The following is a 14,142-nucleotide window of genomic DNA, read 5'->3' as shown; positions in this document are numbered from 1 at the left end:
GAGTGAGGTCCAGCCTGCGAAATACCCCTTGCGTCTTTCCTGGGGCCAGGCGGCTGTGCGCCTCCAAGCTCATACTACAACTGGCACCAGAGAAGCCAGGTGCCATCAACAAACATGGCCACCGCGCTAGCGTCAGTCCCGCTCGGGAGGCCGCGCTGCCGCCTGGGAATCACGATTCGGCGTCACCCGGCGAGGGTCCACGTGACACGGAGGAGCCGTAGGCGGAGAGGCTCTCGCCCGCGGAGCAGCGGCAGCGGAGGCCCGAGTCGGGTGGGGCTGCTCCGTGAAGTTTCCTGGCGGGTCCCAGCCTGGCGCGCGCACGTGCCGCTGCTCGCTCTCGCGGTCCTTGGCGCTGCGGGTGAGGAGCCGGCGGAGGGACGGGAGAAGGGAGCCGCCGAGCGGCCCTTCGAGGCCGGGAGGGAACTGGGAAGGCCGGGAGGAGAGGGGAGCTCCTTTCGGGCCCGCTGGCCCTCCTCCTGTCGTAGCTTCCGCTGCCTGGCCCCGGCCGCGCAGCTGTTTGAACCCAAGCGTGCCTGGCTGGGCGGTGCAGGTGGACCGCGCAGGGCCCAAGGGCCCGACGTCCGCCGTAAAGGCCCGGCCGACCTCCGGGGCGCCGCGGGCTGCACCTTAGACTTCATCTGATCTTATGGTTTGCTTTGCATTGGGAGCAGGAGCCAATTTAGTGGGCTCCTTCGGGCTTTAGAATATGCTAGTTGACGTCAAATTCAGGAACGAGGTAGTATTAATTCCTTGGTGGGTGTACCGTGTTCCCCTGGATAATCACCTTAAAAGAAACTCATTCGTGGAGGGAAGGTTAGAAAGATTGAGTGTACTCACTTTCGTGGAGAGAATCTTGCGTGAGACATTTTGCTAACCAGCTAGTCTGTGTGGATATTTTTATTTTAATCACTTTATCTTGACTTTCCGAGCTTTTATTAAAAATTCTCTACAACCAAAGAGTGGGGCTGCTGATAATGAATTCCTTAGGTAATAGATTGCTGACCTCCTGCATTTAATCCTGAACTGGATTATGCTGTGGACCCCATGACCCCAAGCTGAAGAAATGAATGTCTAAAGTGTGTCAGAGTCCAGTACACCTAAGAATTCAGAAGTGTAGGTATCATCCTTTCCTTAGCTGTCAAAGGAGGGAGTCAATCCAAAATCAGACATGCAGAAGCCCAGATTCCTACAGTCAGCCTCCATGCACTTTGTTGCTAGATTGAAGTTTTGTAATTCTCAGTGAAGAATTGACTGCCATAATTTTTGGGGACTGTTTCAATTTGCCTTGTCTTTTTATAGGAAAGGAATAATGCTGTCAGCATGTCTGCACACTCCATGCTCTGTGAACGAATCGCCATAGCCAAGGAACTAATCAAGAGAGCAGAATCACTTTCTAGATCGAGAAAAGGTGGCATTGAAGGTGGTGCAAAGCTGTGCAGCAAGTTGAAGGCTGAACTAAAATTCTTACAGAAAGTAGAAGCTGGGAAAGTAGCTATTAAGGAATCCCATTTACAGAGCACTAATCTAACGCACCTGAGAGCCATAGTGGACTCCGCAGAGAACCTGGAAGAAGTCGTTAGTGTTCTCCATGTTTTTGGTTACCTAGATACCTTGGGGGAAAAACAGAGCCTTGTAGTGGATGTTGTTGCAAATGGGGGCCACACTTGGGTGAAAGCAATTGGCCGAAAGGCTGAAGCTCTGCACAACATTTGGCTGGGCAGGGGCCAGTATGGTGATAAAAGCATCATCGAGCAAGCTGAAGACTTCCTTCAGGCTAGTCACCAGCAGCCAGTACAGTATAGCAATCCTCACATCATCTTTGCCTTTTATAACAGTGTTTCCAGCCCTATGGCAGAGAAGCTGAAAGAAATGGGCGTATCTGTGAGAGGAGACATCGTAGCAGTTAACTCTCTGTTAGATCACCCTGAAGAGCTCCAACCGAGTGAGAGTGAATCAGATGATGAGGGCCCTGAGCTTTTGCAGGTGACTAGAGTTGACCGCGAAAATATATTAGCGAGTGTTGCGTTTCCAACAGAGATTAAGGTGGATGTGTGCAAAAGAGTAAATCTGGACATCACTACTTTAATTACCTATGTATCTGCCCTCAGCTATGGAGGTTGCCACTTTATCTTTAAAGAAAAAGTGCTCACAGAACAAGCAGAGCAAGAGAGGAAAGAGCAGGTTCTACCACAGCTGGAGGCATTTATGAAGGACAAGGAGCTGTTTGCTTGTGAATCAGCTGTCAAGGATTTTCAGTCAATTCTAGATACTTTAGGAGGACCTGGTGAGAGAGAGAGGGCCACTATGCTAATTAAGCGAATTAATGTGGTGCCAGATGAGCCTTCTGAGCGTGCCTTGAGACTAGTGGCCAGTTCAAAAGTCAATAGTCGCTCATTAACGATTTTCGGAACAGGGGACACCCTAAAAGCAATCACAATGACTGCCAATAGTGGTTTTGTCAGAGCTGCCAACAACCAGGGTGTTAAATTTAGTGTGTTTATCCATCAACCCAGAGCACTTACTGAGAGCAAAGAGGCTCTAGCCTCCCCCTTACCCAAAGACTACATAACTGAACACTAATGATATCCTTTAAATAGTGTCATGAAAATAAGTTATTTATACCAAAGGCTGGGTTTTCCTATCTTAATTGGAAAAAAAAGTCTGTAGTAAAAATAACTTAGAATTCAAACCAGTAGAGTTGACTGTGTTTCTCATGTATAAAGTGTATAACTTCCTAGAGTAGAAAAAGCACAAGAAACTATCTGTCTACATTATCGCAATTAAGAATAAGTACATCTGTGTAAGGCTTTCAGCAGTATCACAATGCTTGTTTGGTTCAGGAGGGCTACAACCCACCTACCATAATCGCATTTCATAGAATATGGCTACACTGCACCTTACATTAAATACCTGGAGAAAACTGAAGATTGTTTTTTTATTATATTGGTTTATCAGTTGATAATGGGTTGAGGCTGGGAAGTAATAGTTTATAATTTTAGATTCTAAAGTTAAGGCTATTAATGACAAACTTATTGATTGCTATGTGTTAGGTGCAGTCTATGGGTATGTTTACAAACAGTACATAATATAGAATAAAGTAAATGAATTCTGATCATGTGAGTCCCATGGATCTGTTGATACACCTTTGTGAAAAGAAAGATAGCCAACAATTGTACTACTATAAACCCAGGACACATAAGGTAAAATATTAATTTGAGCAAATTGAAAAATAATTATATAAAACATTTCAAAAGAACTCAGATTTTACTTTTAAGTACAAATAGTCCCCATACTATAAATATTTGAATTATGAATCCTACCTTTCCTCTTCTTTTGCAAGTGGCAAGTGCAACTGCATGATCTCACTTTTGTGAAATACTGGCAGGGAGATTCCATGCCTGTTGAATGACACCATTGTAATTAAAAAGAAGTTATATCCATGTTGTGCTAGGTGCTTTAGTAATTTGTAACAAAGCAAACAAATTAGAAAAGTAGATGTATATTCACCACATTTTAAAAATTGGGAAATTGAGCCTTAGGGCTGAAGCCAAGTGTAGGAGCCAGTGTTAGATGATTTTGTGTCCCCAAAGCCTGACCTCTTTCTACTGTGCCAACTCCTATTTTGTGAGAAGGGAAATTTCCAATCATCCTGTTTGATGGGGAGGGGGAATTTGATTATTGGGGTCCGTGAACATTCTGAAATGAAATGCAAAATTTCTCTTTAAGTTTCTCGTAGGAGAGATTTTATTACTCAACTCATTTCCTAGGGGGAAAGGCTGTGATTGGAGTTCTATTGTAGTGTAGAGAGGTATACTTAACTTGGTTTTGCCACTGAAATTTTCTAGTGTTAAAAATTACTTAGTCATTTTAGAGAACCTGTTAAAGTACTATTAATTACTTGGTACTATAAGTACTGAATATTGTAATAGTTTGTTATGAAATAACTAAATGATGTTTGCTCTAAGAAATCCTTAGTCTGAAATGGAGGTAAATAACTGAAGTATAATGTACTAAACTCTTTAAAATAATTATGTTTAAAATACTATCGCAACAGTAAGGGTATAATTCTTACTATGGGATCAGGAAATCAGAGGAAGTGACGTTTGAGGGTTCTTAGCGTGAGATTTTACAAGATGTGTACAGGGTGTGAGTGGTATTGGAAAGGTACAGAAGTGAGTATGAGGGCCTGTTTCGAGTCCAGGCTCATGTGGACAATTTGCAAAACTGAAGGTGAAGCCAGGAAAGTAGAGGTTTTCTGAAGAGTTTGGCATTAGAGAGCGATTGGCAATTTTTAAGAAAGGGTGGGCCATGAAGAGATCTCAGGAAAATAACAAAAACCTGTAGTATGAAAAGAATCGAAGGAAAGATGGGACTATATATAATGGCCTTGACTAGACCAGTGATGATGGAATGTAAAATCATGAGTTTATGCTGGATTTATTCAAAGTGGAATTGACATTCAAGGTGGTATTTATTCATTCAGTACACATTTTTTTGAGTGCCCATCATGTGCCAGTCAGTATGAGGGGCTGAGCTTTCAAGGAGTAGCCGGAAAAAGGTAGATTCCTGTTCCTGCCTACTATGAATTGACACTTAAGAACTTGGAATCTTTGCCAATTAGAACATGTGCAGCTATGTAGCACTCTTTGAAGAAACTGCTTTCTGAAGTGGCCAGAGCTTTGGTCTCCCAACAAGTGTTCTTTTTCCAGACATTTGGTGACTACAAATTCTAACAATCAATGCAAGCACTTGACCCTGGAATGTAAAACAATAATGCCATATCTAGAAAATCACAGAAACACATGACCTATACATACCCTAAAGACCTATTCTAGCTGATTAAAAAGATAATATAAAAATTTAAAAATGAGGGAAGTAATTTAAAACAATGAGATTAGAAGTGTTCAGTTAAACACCAATTAAAAAACTGTCAAGTTGAATCATGTAAAGCAAAGCAAATGTCGAAAAAAATATGAAAAGTAAAGATATGTAATGTAAAAATTATGGTTAGGACTAGGACTTAGAAGTGGTAAGGAAAAGTAAAAGCATATTATTTAGAAGAAAGTAAAAAACAACTTTATAATTTTTGCCATTAAAAAATTCAGCAATATAGGGACCCGCCCAGTGGCTCAGGTAGTTGGAGCTTCATGCTCCTAACTCCAAAGGGCGCCAGTTCTATTCCCACATGGGCCAATGAGCACAAGGTTGCCGGTTCAACTCCTCGATTCCTGCAAGGGATGGTGGGCTGCACCCCCTTGCAACTAACAGTGGCAACTGGACCTGGAGCTGAGCTGTGCCCTCCACAACTAAGATTGAAAGCACAACTTGACTTGGAAATAATAATAATTAAAAAAACCTTTAAAAAAATCAGCAGTATAAATTTGGGTTATCAAATAGGACAAACAGTATAAATTACGTGAAACTGAACCACTTTAAATAAGGGGCAAGGATTGACAATAAATGCCATCCATATGAGAAAAGACAAGTCAAAAGTATTCTCAAGAAAGCAGAAAACCCACAAAGCAGAAAAGCTGCAAGACCAAAACAGGTTTGGAGGAGACTAATTAATTATAGGGAAATATACTACAGCTATATACTATTTTGATAAGTTTGGCAATCTCAAAATGGATGATTTTCTTAGAAAATATGAATTAGAATTGGAGAAGAAATAGAAAACCTAAATAACCAATAGTCATTGAAAAAAGTACAGTAGTTAAATAATGACCTCCCAAAAATGTCCAGGTCCAGTGAACTTCATTATGTAAGCTTTTGCTTACTTTTGAATACAAATAATCCCCGTGCTCTAAAAAGTCATATGGAGCACAACACCTTAAGTAGGGTGGAAATATTTAACATGGTAAATGGTATTCTGTTTGGGCCCTGTCATGTGGGGCACCCTGCTCACTGCGCCATTTATCATGTGGGGCACCCTGCTCGCTGCGCCATTTGTCATGCAAGGCGGCCTGCGGGGTGTCATGCGGGATCTCTGCTCCTGCTCCCCACATAAGAACGCAGGACATGGTGAAGCCAAAAAGGAACACCCACGGAGCCATAGGTAGGGGAGTCGAACTATTATATTCTCGCTGGCGGCTGGGTTGGAGACACAGGAAGCAGGAGCCACACTGTTCGCAACCCTCACTGCGCCGCTGCTTCCAGGCCCAGCCACCATCTTCTTGCTAGCCCCTATTTTCTGCTAGTGCAGCCTCAGCAGTTATATTAGTGGCCAATGGCTCACTGGTTACAGCTGACGGCCAACTAGCCACAGCTGATGGCCATCCAATCACAGGTGATGGCCATTTACTACCTGAGCCAGCACCTTTCTATGTGAGGCCGAGAGCCTGGAAACTGCTTTCTGGGGCTCTGTCCCCACAGGCCCCCCTCCCCAACTCTTAAGACGAGAACTTCGCTCCGCTCCTGCTTGAGGACAGGATGTACCCCTAGGTGAAGGACTAGAGCCTGCAGCCTATCAATTCTTATAATAGCAGCTGGTTGTCTCAGTTCATCACTGTATTGGAAATGTCTTCAGAATCATTTTATGAAATATAAGCATAACTGATAGGAAAACCTGACAAGATAAAGAAAGCTGCCTTAACATTTTGGAAAATAGAAACACAAACATCCTAGATAAAATAGATCCCAGGCTGAGAACACCTTACCCTGTGGCAATTTGGTTCCCAAGAGTATAAAAGGCAGAGATGACTCCCCAACTTTAACATCTGGAATGTGGGGATTAACCTCCATGCTGGGATAGAATCAGAGGCATGGGGCCTACTTGAGGTGAAGAGGTAATTCCAAGACCCCTGCATGAAGGGCTGCAGCCCCCATGAAAGAGGATCTTGTGAACATTGCCCCAAGAGACAGCCAGGAAATTTGACTCTAGTGTCTCTGAGTGGAAGAAAGTAAGTCTGAGACAAATCAAAGTCCAGCCTGTGCTCTACATAAATTTAGAGTCCCAATTCTATTAGTAGCATCCTGGGGAAGACCCAGAGATGTGAAATTACTAAAAAAATTTGTCCCAGGAAAGTACAATCCCTCAGAGACCTGACCAAAACATACGCAGTATCATTCTGGACTTGGGGACATTTCATTTCCCAAGTCTCACAGAGTCCAGTGGAAAACAAAGCTTTGCTTGGATGAGATTTCCATGAAAAACTATAAAAACATATGAGAAAACTTTCTGCCACCAGAGTTAGTCAGACAAAAATTCCTCTATAATTTGAGATACTAGTAAAACAATCTGATAAATAATATAAAGTAAGTGTTGAGGTATTTGACATGTTCAATAATGTTCTGAAAAAAAGAGGAATGATTCAAAGAGGCAGGTGGAGGCTAAAATACCACGTGTGAGAAAACATTGCACATAGCTAAGACAGATGATGTGTTTCATATCTGCAGCAAGTGGGCTGATCCCCAGAATCAGGCAGACGCTACCCACCAGTCACCAGTAGTGCTGGGCATAAGATAGGGAGAGCTGGTCCCCTGCAGAGAACTCCTCACTGTGGGAGGGGTGGTGGAATCTTGTGCCTACAGGGAAAGGACAGCGATAAGCCAAGCATCCCAGTGGTCCTGTCAAATTTAAGAATCAAATGAATATACGAGATGTGATCAGACAATACTGTGCTTGTTTAACAAAACAAAATTATTATAGTAAAAGACACATTGCCATTAATCCCCCTCAAAATACTCTCTTTACTTCAAACACATTTATCCCATCATTCTTGCCACTTTCTGAAGCAGTTCTAGAAGTCCTCTTTTGTGAGGGTCTTTAGTTGTGCTGTTGTGGCTGCCTTGATGTCCTGAATCGATTCAGAACATTTACCTGTGGTGGTCATTTTGAATTTGGGGAAGAACCAGAAGTTGCATGGTGCCAGATCTGGTGAATAAGATGGATGAAGACACATGTAATATTTTCATTTGACAGAAATTGCCATACCAGAAGTGACGTGTGACACAGAGCCCTTTCGTTGAGATAACAAAATACAGTGAATGCTGCTGCCAAGTGCCATCCAACAGAAAGGGAGAGGTCTTCAATATGGGAAGTGGCACGTCTAACCTTAGTAACAGTGTGTGACAAGTTTCAACTTGTTTGGTGCAGTCAGTCAGGTTCAGAGAAGGTGTGTTTTAAAGTGTGCTGTAAATCATCCTCCATCATGACAATGCTCTGAGTCACACATTGCTTCTGGTTTACAGCAATTTCTTTCAAATAAAAACATGGTGTGTCCTCTTCCACCTTATTCACTGGATCTTGTACTGTGCCACTTCTGGCTCTTCCCCAAAGTCAAAATGATTCAGGGCATCGAGGCAACTACGACAGTGCAACTAAGGACACTCACAAAAGAGGACTTCCAGAACTGCTTCAGAAGATGGCAAGAACAATGGGATAAGTGTGTTCAAAGTGATGGGGAGTATTCTGAGGGGGATTACTGGCAATGTGTCTTTTACTGTAATAATTTTTAAAAATTTAAACATTCACTGTATTTTTTTTATCATACCACATGTTCTCAGAAACAGAGAAGGGCCCAGGTGTGTACTGTGAGAGAATGAACCCTGCCATCATGGAGATCAGAATGGGAAAATGGTATTTCCCTCTCCACATAAATAAAAAATTATTAAAGAGGATAAGGAAAGAATACAGGCAAAACAGGACTTCTAGAAATAGAAAAACTCTCATTAAAATTAAAAGCGCAAAAATAAAACTTTCAAAAAGTCAATTAGATAAAACTAAAGAAAAAATTCTAAATTGAAATATAGATCTTAATAAGTTTTCCAAATTCAACAAAGAAGTAAAGTGATGAAAATCCGAGAGGCTGAGACCTGGAAACCAAATAGTTAGTTTTAACAAAGGGCACAGCAGACAGCATAGGTTCACACAGGGAGCCTGGTCCCAGTGGTCAATTCCTTTGCCTGCCTATCCTTTAGGGACTGGGAACTCTCATGTCCTCTCTCTCAGTCTTGCATTTAGCCAAAAGTGGCCAAGTTGCTTGCCAGTCAGACACAAGGGAAGTCTGTTAGTGATGCCTCCTCCTTTTCTGCACCATCTTCCTGATTTAATGTCGGGGATGGTGAGGCTTGTCATAGGAAGAATGATAGCTAATAAGTGTAAAGGAAACGCTAGAATTGGGGAAAATCACCATTTTGTCATTCTGAAAGAAGTGATTTTATGCGGATGAGAAAAACGCCAAGGGAGCCTCACAGACTTTGGGGCTGACATTTGCTTCCCTCAGGACTTCTTGCTATCTGAGAAAATAAAACCCTAATTTATTTAAGCCGCTGTAGTTAGCTTTTCCATTACATGTGGTTGAAATATTTCTAACTGACATTAAGGTTCATTTGTTCCAAAAAGAGAGAATAGATAGAATAGGAGAGAAGCCATAAATACATTTTTCAAACATACAGAAAAGCAATTAGAATAGCATATCAGCACTCACTCATGCACCCATCACCTAGGTTTAAAAAGTGTTATTATTTTGCCTTAGTGCTTTTATCTAGGTTTTCTTTTGGCTGAGATGTTTTATAATGAATTACAGACACCATGCTATTTTACCTATACATCACTCAGTATTCAGCTCTAAAAAGAACATTTTTTATACAACCATGATTTCATGAGCAAACCTAACAAAGAATTCTGAGCATCATCTAATGCCCAGTCCATATTTTGATATCATGGGATCTGTCTAACCAAGATCCAATCAAACACCATTCAATGCAGTTCTGTTTAATGTTTCTTATTTCTATTTTAATATAAAGCATTATCCCACTCTTCTTTTATGACTTGACTTTTGAACATAGCAGGACAGTTGTCTTACAGAAAATGTTATATTCTTGATTTCTTTGATTGTTTCTCGTGGCAAATTGTATTTCCTGTAAACTGGAAATGAGATATAAAGGCTAGATTCAATTCTGATTAAATATTTGGAACCAGAATATTTTATACGTGATACTGTATTCTTCATTTTGCCTTACACCAGGGGTCATATAATAGTTGTTGTTTCACCACTATTAATGTTAAGTACTATTTCCTGAACAAGGTGGTGTCAGCCAGAGCTCTCCATTGTAAAGTTATGTGTTTTTACCCGCTTTGGAACTAGTAAGTTAACTATGAAATAATACATTTGAACTGATGTGAATATTCAGTTCCCCATTGACCTTTCACATAATAATTTTAGCATGCATTGATTATTATGGACTGAATCAATTATTTCATTGAGAGTGACAAACTGATGATTTCCTTGTCTATCATTTCCTTTACGTTGATTAGCTGTCATTCTTCCATAAAGAAAAGGAGCTGGAAGAGGACCTCTGAGATGAGGCCATTTTACTCTGAAATACAGTTCCTTCTGGAATAGCAGGATATATCCTTAATTTCTTGTCTCTAACAGCAATAAATTGTTTGGAGGGAGATTATTTTGTAAACACCATATTAGACTCATGAATTACTATATGTTCAAATGTATGCAAATCAATTGCACTATTTTTCTTTTTGTTATAATTCATTTTATTTTATTTATTTTTAATAAGATTTTATACATTTAGAGCAGTTTTAAGTGTCACAGCAAAGTTGAGAGGATAAAGGTAAAAAGATTAATAAAGTAAGAAGATCTCCCATATACTTTCTGCCTCCCACATGCATAGCCTCCCCCATTATCAACATCTCCCACTAAAGTTGTATATTTGTTACCATGTGGTGTACTTGATGACCCTACCTACATTGACACATCATAATAACCCAGAGTGAATAGTTTACATACTGTTCACTCTTGGTGTTGTACATTCTATGGGTTTGGACAAGTGTGTAATGACATATATCTATTATTACGGTATCACAGTATTTTCACTGCCCTAACAATACTGTATGCCTCATCTATTCACCTCTCTCCTTCTCTCCCACAACCACTGATCTTTTTACTGCTTTCATCATTTTGCCTCTTCCAGAATTTTACATGGTACCATGTTTCCCCCAAAATAAGACCTAGCTGGACTATTAGCTCCGGTATTATGTTATATTATATTACCCAATTTTATATTATACCCACGATTTTATTACATCTCATGCTGCTGTAGGTTAGGAATTCAAGCAGGGCTTGGCTGGGTGATTTGTCTGTTCCAAGTGGCATTGCCTGGGGTCACTCAGTACTACTTACTGGAAATTGGCATGTCTAGAGGTTCCCAGATGACTCCACTCACATGGCCATCTCTCACCTTGGCAGGAATAACTGGAAGGTTCTGCTCAGCTGGATCCTTCTTCCTGTCCATGTAGTGTCACTAGCAGGTGTTTTATGTGAGAGTGTTCCAGGAGACAAGAAGTGAAAACCTGCAGTCTCTTAAGGCTCAGCTGGGCCCAGAAATGAGCACAGCATCATCTCTATTCCAGCAATTAAAGCAGCCCAAACTCACTTCAGTGGGAGGGGATGGTGGGCCCAGCATTGATAGAAGGGATGCTAAAGAATTTGTAACCATTTTTAATTTATCACAAGGATGCAAACCTTTTCCTGTTAAATACATTGTTTATCTTTGGTCTTTCAATGCTGTGTTCTTTTGTTACACAAAAGTCTTACGTTTTTATATAATAAAATATGTTGGTATTTGTTTTTTTCATTATGGCTCCTAGGTTTTGTGTCATGCTTAGAAAGCCTTTCTCCATCCAAAATTACTTAAAAAAAATTCCCTTATGTATCTTTCTGGTGTTTATTTGGTTTTTATTTTGCTGTGCACATGTTTTATATATACATTATACACTTTGGATATAATATGAAGTCAGAACCATGAAATATTTTCCAGGATAAGAAAATGAGTATCAGTCTTTTTTCTCTTTTTCATTTAATTTTATAACAGCCTCATGAACAAAAATTTATTTTGTGTTTCTATATTGTACTAATAAAATAGCATTTTAGATGTACCTCAACAACTTAATTTTAAGTCTACTGCAATATAAATGAGTTCTTTTCATAAGTGTTCAAGATTTGTATTCTGCTAAACTGTCAAGAGTATTTAAAGAGCATTTCCACTGGACCTAGATGAATGATGCTCCTATTTTTTCTTCATTACTGAATTCTATGCAGTTTAAAAAAAGCTTTATTGAAATATAATTCATATACCGTATAATTCACCCATTTAAAGTGTATAATTCAATGGATTTTAGTATAGTCACACAGAGCAACCATCACCACAGTCAATTATAGAACATTTTCATCACCTCAGTAAGAAACCCTGTGCCCTCTAGCAGCGCTTTAGCCCCCACTCCAGCCCTAAGTAACCACTGATCTACTTTCTGTCTCTATACATTTCCCTATTGTAGACTTTCATATGAATGGAATCCTATCATATGTGGTCCTTTGTGACCAGCTTCTTTCAGTTAGCATAGTGTTTTCAAGATTCTTCCATGCCCTACCCTAAATTAGTACTTCATTTTTTAAAAGAATTTTTATTAAAATACAGCTAACATACACTATTATATTAATTTCAGGTATACATCATAGTTATTCAACATTTATATACCTAAAGAAGTGATCACCATGGTAAGTCCAGCAACCATCTGACACTGTCCTATGTTATCACAATATTGTTGACTATATTTTCTATGCTGTACATTACATCCCCATGACTTATTTGTTTTATACCTGGAAATTCAGACCTCTTATTTTGCTTTACCTTTCACCCCTTTTTAAAATTTTTCAGTTACAGTTGACATTCAGTATTATTTTATACTAATTTTAGGTGTACAACATATGGTTAGACATTTATATAATTTAAGAAGAGATCCCCCCCTCCCTGATTAGTTCAGTACCCACCTGGCACTATACATAGATATTACCATGTTATTGACTATATTCCTTGTGCTTTACTTTATGTCCTCATCACTATTCTGTTACTACCAGTTTGTGCTTCTCAATCCCTTCAACTTTTTCACCCTGCCCCCAACCCCTCCCATCTACCACCCCGACAAATCTAGTACCCATCTAACACAATACGATTATTACAATATCATTGACTATATACCTTATGCTAGCCCCTAAATCTTCATGACTACTATGTAACAACCAATTTGTATTTCTTAATCCCTTCCCCCTTTTCACCCATTCCCAACCACCCTCCCATCTGGCAACCATCAATATGTTCTCTGTATCTATGAGTTTGTTTCTGTTTTGTTCATTTATTTTGTTCTTTAGATTCCACATATAAGTGAAATCACATTGTATCTGTCTTTCTCTGTTTTACACTCCACTCAGCACAGTATCCTCCAGGTCCATCCATGCCACCGCAGATGGCAAGGACACATTCCCTTCCATGGTGAAGCAATATTCCATCGTATATATGTACCACCTCCTCTTTATCCATTCTTTCATTGACATACAACCAGACAGCCTCCACATCTTGGCTATTGTAAACAATGCTACAATGAACATATGGATGCACACATCCCCTCAAAGTAGCATTTTGGGTTTCCTTAGATAAATACCCTGAAGTGGGATTACTGGGTCTTTGTCTCTTGTTAGAGGCTTTATTTAAAGTCTATTTTGTCTGGTATAAGTATTGCTACCCCAGCTTCTTTTTTTTTTTTTTCCATTTTCAAGAAATATCTTTTTCCATCCCTTTACTTTTTGTCTGTGTGTGTGTCTTTCAATCTGAAATGAGTCTCTTGTAGGCAGCATATGTAAGGGTTTTGTTTTCTTATCCATTCAGCTCTGCTATGTCTTGAGTGGAACATTTAATCTATTTACATTGAAAGTAATTGTTGATAGATATGTAGCTTTTGCCATTTTATTATTCATAATTTTGATATATTTTTTTCCATCTTAAAGATGACCCTCTGACATTCCTTGTAATACTGGTTTGGTGGTGATGAACTCCTTTAGCTTTTTCTTGTCTGAGAAGCTTTTTAGCTATCCTTTGATTCTAAATGATAGCTTTGCTGGATAGAGTAATCTTGGTTACAGGTCCTTGCATATGATTACATTGACTATTTTGTGCCAATTCCTTCTGGCCTGCAAAGTGTCTGCTAAGAAATCAACTGACAATCTTATGGGAGCTCTCTTATAAGTTACTGGTTGCCTTTCTTTTGCTGCTTGTAGAATTCTCTTTGTCTTTAAGCTTTGCTATTCTAATTTTAATACGTCATGGTGTGGGCCTGTTTGTGTTAATTTT

General features: G+C 39.8%; 1 protein-coding gene across 1 annotated transcript; it reads left to right on the top strand.

Moving 5' to 3' along the window:
- The first annotated feature begins 19 nt into the window (after positions 1-19).
- C4H7orf25 (chromosome 4 C7orf25 homolog) lies at positions 20-11,595 on the top strand. The gene is made up of 2 exons (XM_019715197.3): positions 20-358; positions 1,300-11,595. The coding sequence occupies exon 2, from the start codon at positions 1,321-1,323 to the stop codon at positions 2,578-2,580; it is 1,260 nt and encodes a 419-aa protein (XP_019570756.2). The 5' UTR covers positions 20-358; positions 1,300-1,320; the 3' UTR covers positions 2,581-11,595.
- The last annotated feature ends 2,547 nt before the right edge of the window (positions 11,596-14,142 follow it).

The sequence above is a fragment of the Rhinolophus sinicus genome, chromosome 4 (assembly GCF_057876585.1).
Source record: "Rhinolophus sinicus isolate RSI-liver-muscle chromosome 4, RSI-T2T, whole genome shotgun sequence".
In the NCBI taxonomy this organism is placed as follows: domain Eukaryota; kingdom Metazoa; phylum Chordata; class Mammalia; order Chiroptera; family Rhinolophidae; genus Rhinolophus; species Rhinolophus sinicus.
This window is presented reverse-complemented; position numbering and strand designations above follow the sequence as displayed.

Bases quoted from the DNA above. Each gene is read 5' to 3' on its own strand.
- C4H7orf25 (XM_019715197.3), top strand. From the start codon at position 1,321: ATGTCTGCACACTCCATGCTCTGTGAACGAATCGCCATAGCCAAGGAA.